We start from the raw sequence: 6,629 nt of genomic DNA on the forward strand, positions 1-6,629 counted from the left end.
CAAAGAATTTCAAGTGATATTATAATACTGCAAGAGACCAAGCTAAATGCAGAAAAAGCATCATTTTTCAAATCTTTTAGTAGGATGTGGGATGGTGTTTTTCAGGAGGCGAATGGGTTCATGGGTGGATTGGTGGTTCTATGGAACCCTGATAAAGTTTCAGTTTGCTCGATCTCCAAGCAAGAAAATTGGATGCAATGTAAAGTAAGAGTTTTGCAGGAAGATCTGGTATTTTCTTTGTTCAACATTTATGGTCCGACCAAGATAGAAGAAAAGAAAAGGGTTTGGCAGGAAATCTCAGAACAAATTAGAATGGTTGATTTGGAGAAAGTGATAGTGGCAGGAGATTTCAACGCCATACTCAATAACGAAGAAAAATCTGGAGGTTTAAGAATGAATGCTCGTGTGATGGAAGATTTCTGAGATTTTGTGATAGATAATAACCTTTTCGACGTTATCCCTAAATCAGGAAACTTTACATGGACTAATAGGAGGGCAAATTTTAGCAGAATTTCAGAGAGATTGGACAGAATATTCACTAGAACATATTGGATTAGAGGATAGTTTGACTTGGAGACAACAATTCTACCCTTAACACTCTCGGATCACTTCCCGATTCAGTTGAACTGTACCACATCAATGGCAAAGGTGAAAGGGAATTTTAAATTCTTGAGCATATGGTGGAGAGATATAAACTTTGGAAAAAACATTGAGAAGTGCTGGGAAGAATGTATAGATAATAAAGGTACTCCAAGCTATTGTTTTGTTAAGAAGATGAAATATTTGAGGAACAAGATTAAAATATGGAATGTTGAATCCTTCAAGAATATTTTTTTAGAGAAAATGAGGGTGGAAGTGGAACTTGACAAGCTTAATAACTTGGTGATTGAGAAGGGGATGTCAAATGAAGAATTTAATACTAATAATTCTCTTAAAGCAGAATTGGCAGAGATTCTTCTGAGAGAAGAAATGTTTTGGCGGGACAAATCCAGAGAATTATGGATCGAAGCTGGAGATTCAAATTCAAAATTCTTTCATGCTTCATTAAAAGCAAAGAGGAACAAAAACAAAATTAATCATTTGACGGATGATTCAGGCAGATTGGTTGGTAAAGAAGAGGAGTTGGAATGCATAGCAATAAGATATTTTGAGAAAATTTTGGGATCTGCGGTGGGGGAGAGTGATGAATCTGTTGGATATCTGTTGGATATTATTGACAAGAAGATTACGGAGGAGGATAATGATATACTAATGTCTCCAATTACAAAAGATGAAATTAAAAAGGCTACATTTGCATTACATCCGCGTAAGGCTCTTGGACCAGATGGGGTGACCATGGAATTTTATTAGAAGTGTTGGAAGTTCATGGGTGAGGACATATGGTTGGTGGTGGAGGAATTTGTGAAAGAAGTGAACAACGCGCTTATAACTCTGATCCCAAAAAAGCAAAGTTGTTCAAGCATTGCTGATTATAGGCCTATATCTCTATGTAATTCGTTATACAAAATAATATCTAAGGTAATGGTTAATAGGCTGAAGCTTGTTTTGGACAAGCTAGTGTCTCCAGAGCAACATGGATTTACCCCTGGTAGAGAAATTGTTGATAGTAGAATCACAGTTGTTGAAACCATGCATTCGATGAAAAGAAGCAAGATGCAGCGGATGGTGGTCAAATTAGATATCAGTAAGGCGTATGATCGGGTGATTTGGTACTTCCTCTTTTCTATTCTTGAAAGATTCGGTTTTGATTCTAGTTGGATAAATTGTATAAAGCATTGTGTTACTTTTGTTTCATATTCTATTATTGTAAATGGATCTATAGATGGTTTTTTTCATGCCACGAATGGTCTTAGACAAGGTGACCCCTTGTCTCCACTTTTGTTTGTATTAATGGCCGAAATTATTGGAAGAAATATTAAAAAACTTGTAGAAACAAGATTGTGGAAAGGTGTACACATCCATGACAATATTGATCCAATTTCCCATTCTTAATTTGTCGACGACACAATTATTTTTGGGGAAGCCACTAAGAAGGAAGCTAAGGTAATGAAGATGTTACTGAATGATTATGAAAAAGGGTTGGGACAAAGCATGAACACTGATAAGTCAATGATATATTTCTTTAATACTAATGTAAGGATGCAAAGTAAAATTGGTAAGATATTGGGATTTTCGACTGGCAGTCTTCCTCTGAAGTATTTAGGGGTGCAACTAGATCTTGGTAGATACCAAAATAGAATGTGGGAGGAATTGATTAACAAATGTCAAGAAAAGGCATCTTCATGGAAGAACAAATGGTTAACACAGGTGGGGAGAATCCAAATGATTAAATCTGTTCTTTCAGCGATCCCTATATATCATATGTCATGCTTCAGATTATCATATAAAGCTACAAAAGAGCTAGACAGTTTGCTTTAAAAGTTCTTATGGGAAGGGGTGCATGAGAAAAAGAAAATTTCACTCATAAATTGGGATACAACCTGTCTTATTAAAATGGATGGGGGAGCGAGTCTAAGGAAAATGGACTTGCACAATTTGTCTCTAGGTGCTAAGTTAGCATGGAGGATGTATGAGCAGCCTGAAAAAACCTGGTGTAAGATCATGACTGCAAAGTATTTGGACTCAAATGAAGCAGATAGGATTTTTACTGTGGCAAACTCGATCAATGGATCTCCAATTTAGAAATTTATTTGGGAAAGCAGAAATATCATAACAGAGCATTTAACTTGGAAAATTGGCAACGGTGGAAAGGCAAAATTTTGGAGAGATTCTTGGAATGGAGACATTTCCTTAGCTGAGGAAATGGATGATCCGGTGTGGATTAATAAAGTGGAAGCACTGGTTGGTCCTTTTGTGGCTTACATTTTGGAAGGGCAGAAGGAGGCTGAGTGGATTGAGTGGAAAATTGTGGGTGAATGGAAGATGGAAAACTGTATTAAATTGAAGGATATCTTGAGTAGAAAGAAAAAAATTATCTACCAAAAATAAGTAGATTGTTTATTATGGTGTGTGTCAAAATCTGGAAAATATAAGGTTAATTTGGGATACGAGATTCTTAGAAGCAGAGAACAGAATGTGGATTGGCCTTCGGCATTGTGTTGGCACAAAATGGTACTGCCCAAGGCAGGGGCATTCCTTTGGACAGCATTGCATGGTCATATACTAACAGGGGAAAGGTTGAAACTAATTGGAATTGCAGGTCCAAGTGTATGTATACTATGTAAGGAGAATGAAGAGACTACGGATCATCTTTTATTCTGGTGTTCATACACTAAAAGAGTTTGGGATTGGCTATTGGATAAATTGCAGTATGGATCGGTGAGAAGTCAATCACTAAAAAGTTTTTTATTGGCATGGCCTACATGCTATAAGAAATCAAAATGGAGCATTTTGTGGGTGGTTAGTCTGGCCATGCTTGCATGGAATATTTGGAAGGAGAGAAATCGAAGGGTGTTCAACGAGGAAGCTCTGCCTTTTGAGCTTCTAATCCCAAAAATCAAAGTAGCCATTGAAGAAGTTATAAACGTCAAAGTAGTGGGAAGGAAGTATTTCACTTATTCTTCCTGGGACAAAGAAATGGAAAGGCTATGGAATTTGACGAAGAACAGTGGTTACAAGTTTGTTGACAAGAAGTAGAATAGAGGAAGTATAGTTTGGAGTCCTCCCTCAGCAGGAAGCTTGAAGGTTAACTTTGATGGGGCTAGCCGCAGCAATCCTGGTAAATTGAGCTATGGGGTCATTATAAGGGATGAATTTGGTAATTTTGTTAGTGCAAATTTTGGTCCCTTAGGAATCACTACAAACAATATGGCAGAAATTGTAGGGTTGTTAGCTATATTGGAATGGAATGTGGGCCAAGGATTTTGATCGTTAGAAGTAGAAGGCAACTCTCAAATTGTCTTGAACAGGATAATCAAACAAAAATTCAAAAATTGGAAATTGGAGGCGTGTCATCCCAAGATCCAAGGTTTATGTGATAGCTTAGAAAGATATTCTTTCAAACACATATATCGAGAGGGCAACTCGGCGGCGAATTGGCTTGCAAATAGTGGAATTGATTGCGATGGTCCAAAACAACTGTCTAATGTGGAGGAATTGTCGGACGGTCTATTTTTAGTCCTTGCTGTAGATAAAGCCAGGATTCCAAGATCTGGAATCCGATAACAGAGATCTTGTCTGAGATAGGAAGTATGCATCGAGGTAGGTGATATGGTATTAGTAACATGATTGCACATAGTGTTCGAGGTCTATCAAATTATAGATTCACCATTGATTGGGAAACTATCTTCGGGGGTCAGCAGACTGTATGATTATATAGATGCTAAGGTGAGTGTGTGAAGCAACACATGTGTTTTGGCTGGCTCGGGTGCTAAAAATGATTTATGCAATGGAGGATATCTAAGGACAATGCTTGAAGGACTGCAAAAGATATCTTCAACAGGGGATCAGATAGCATGGCTATGACCTTTTGGTCCCCATCAGCTGCCAGGGTATTGTAGTGGCAAATTGATAAAATTTGGCGGAGTACAAATTGGAGTTTGTAAACAGGACATTGACTCTTTGGCGGCAAGAACACATGGCACCTGAGTAGTTCATCAAGATGCCTAGAAATTGCTACTCATCGAAAATAATATGTTTGCAGAATCAAAGATCCTATCAGGGTATGGACAGAATGCATTTGACGATGTTGGTAGAGGGTGTTTCCCTCACAGCCAATACGCAAGTTTTACTGTCAGTCGGATCACCTCAAGCTTCATTGGAAGGGGAGCATTGATGGAGGTCCACCGAGAACAATATTTATCAAATCAATCAGGAATTCTTTTTCAGCACTCGAAAGAATGGTGGATCATCTAGGAATTGTTTGTAAATGCAGCAAGATCGTCGGGTTGGAGGAAACACCCGAAGAATAGGTGGAGCGATTGTTTAAAAAGGCCAACGAGTAGGAGAAAGTCATGGTGGTAGACATTTTGGGCCCTGACTATTAGGACGGGGGACATTTTCATGACAGTCATCTGATGGAGGATTTGTTTCAGTCGATTATTCAAGTGTTGGGCCACCCCATCTCAGCCAATGGTATCCTGTGTAGGACAGTGGATGAAGGCATTTTTCTTGAAGTTATGAGAGCCTTGGATGGAATAGTCTCTAGCCCAGCAGATGGTTGTATGCTGGGGTATTTTGGCTTGCAGGCAGAAGGGAAGAAGAAGAAGATGCAGAAGGCCTGGACCATTTTCAAGGCAGGTATTGTTAAGGAGAATAGCATGGAAAGGTTTGAAGCTCTCCTCCAGGAAAATGTTGATCTCTTTCCTGATGGAGTAGGGGATAGGTTGGTGGCTATGGGCAATGGGATTAAGTATTTGTATAATTGATCCATGTGGGATGTAGCCATAGGAGTTCATCTCCTTCACCCTTTGTAAGGTTTTTTTTGAAGGAAATATAATGGGTACTACCCCGTAGGCAGAACTTGATTAAAAAGAAACAAAACAAAATAAGAAAAACTAAATCTAACAACTGTGAATTACCTAAATAGAAAATTTGAATTGATATCAAATCAATTGTGAATTGATGTATCATCAATTGCAAATTAATGTTTAAGCAATTGCAATGTGATGACTACTCAATTGTGAATTGATATAAGATCAATTGCTCATAGTAAAAAAAAAAAAAAAATTGAATTTTTATAAACAACAGAAAAAGACAGAAGATAGAAGGGTTATTCTGCAATGACATTGTCCCACACCACGCGAGCCATCACATCAATTTCATCAAAAAACTTGTACTTGGTTAAGAAACAGTGGATGTTCCTGTGATATTGAGCAATCTCCTCTTTTTCTTCGATCTCACGGAGCTCCCGTTCTACCTTTAAGATTCTTCGATATGTCTTTTGTTGTCTCCTATGTTGTTTTGCCTTCCTTGCTCCTGAAATTCTGAGGGTCCCCTTTCCTGCCATTGGATTAAATACATCTCATATGCAGAAATTAAATTTTCCAGAATTTAAAAAAAAAATTGGGTTAGGTGCGCAAGAGTAGATAATAAAGGAGCGACAAAAGACTTTTTAAATTTGCAACCCTTTAAATAAATTGTGAGATGTTTAAGAAATTGCGAAATGATTTGATAGAAATTGCAAAATTTTATGAGCAATTGTGAATTTCTACGAATGCAAGTGTGAAACCAAGAATCTTGTGCACATACGGATCTACAAAATCTTTCAAAACAAAAAATGAAGGTTAGCATGCTTCACGTCGGGTTCACCAAATGCTATCATATTTGAAATCATCAGAAGTCTGAGGCTAATTAGACTAAAAGGACAAATCACAAGAATCCTTACCTAATTAAACCGATTCTAAACACAATTCAATTAAATAAATGAAGGAAATAAGAAGATTAAGCTGGTTAAAACTCCCTATTCTCCACTTGTGCTTCCATTGTTCTTCTCCATTGTTGTTGATGTAGGTGGCTCTCAGGTATTGCACTTGATTTCCTGGATAAAATAGACAACAATATTGAAGATTGTGATTCTAGCTTGAAATGAGAAAATGATGTTGAATTTACAGATTTTCAACACAAAGGAGGTGATAATTTGAACTCAAGTGTTGATTAGGAGACAACTGAAATTGATTGATCAGTTAACA

At 37.5% G+C, this 6,629-nt stretch overlaps 2 protein-coding genes across 2 annotated transcripts; both read left to right on the plus strand.

Moving 5' to 3' along the window:
• The first annotated feature begins 1,521 nt into the window (after nt 1–1,521).
• LOC131858293 (secreted RxLR effector protein 78-like) lies at nt 1,522–1,992 on the plus strand. Its single transcript, XM_059211490.1, has one exon. The coding sequence runs from the start codon at nt 1,522–1,524 to the stop codon at nt 1,990–1,992; it is 471 nt and encodes a 156-aa protein (XP_059067473.1).
• Nucleotides 1,993–2,802: 810 nt separating this feature from the next.
• LOC131858294 (uncharacterized) lies at nt 2,803–3,636 on the plus strand. Its single transcript, XM_059211491.1, has 2 exons — nt 2,803–2,907; nt 3,034–3,636. Exons 1-2 carry the CDS (start codon nt 2,803–2,805, stop codon nt 3,634–3,636), a joined length of 708 nt encoding a protein of 235 aa, XP_059067474.1.
• The last annotated feature ends 2,993 nt before the right edge of the window (nt 3,637–6,629 follow it).

The sequence above is a fragment of the Cryptomeria japonica genome, chromosome 9, assembly GCF_030272615.1.
Source record: "Cryptomeria japonica chromosome 9, Sugi_1.0, whole genome shotgun sequence".
Classification (NCBI taxonomy): Eukaryota; Viridiplantae; Streptophyta; class Pinopsida; order Cupressales; family Cupressaceae; genus Cryptomeria; species Cryptomeria japonica.

Excerpts from the sequence above, each read along its gene's own strand:
- LOC131858293 (XM_059211490.1), top strand. The coding sequence starts at position 1,522 with ATGGTTAATAGGCTGAAGCTTGTTTTGGACAAGCTAGTGTCTCCAGAG.
- LOC131858294 (XM_059211491.1), top strand. The coding sequence starts at position 2,803 with ATGGATGATCCGGTGTGGATTAATAAAGTGGAAGCACTGGTTGGTCCT. Across the intron at positions 2,908-3,033 it reads AGTGGATTGAGTGGAAAATT|GTTAATTTGGGATACGAGAT; the intron begins GTGGGTGAATGG and ends GGAAAATATAAG.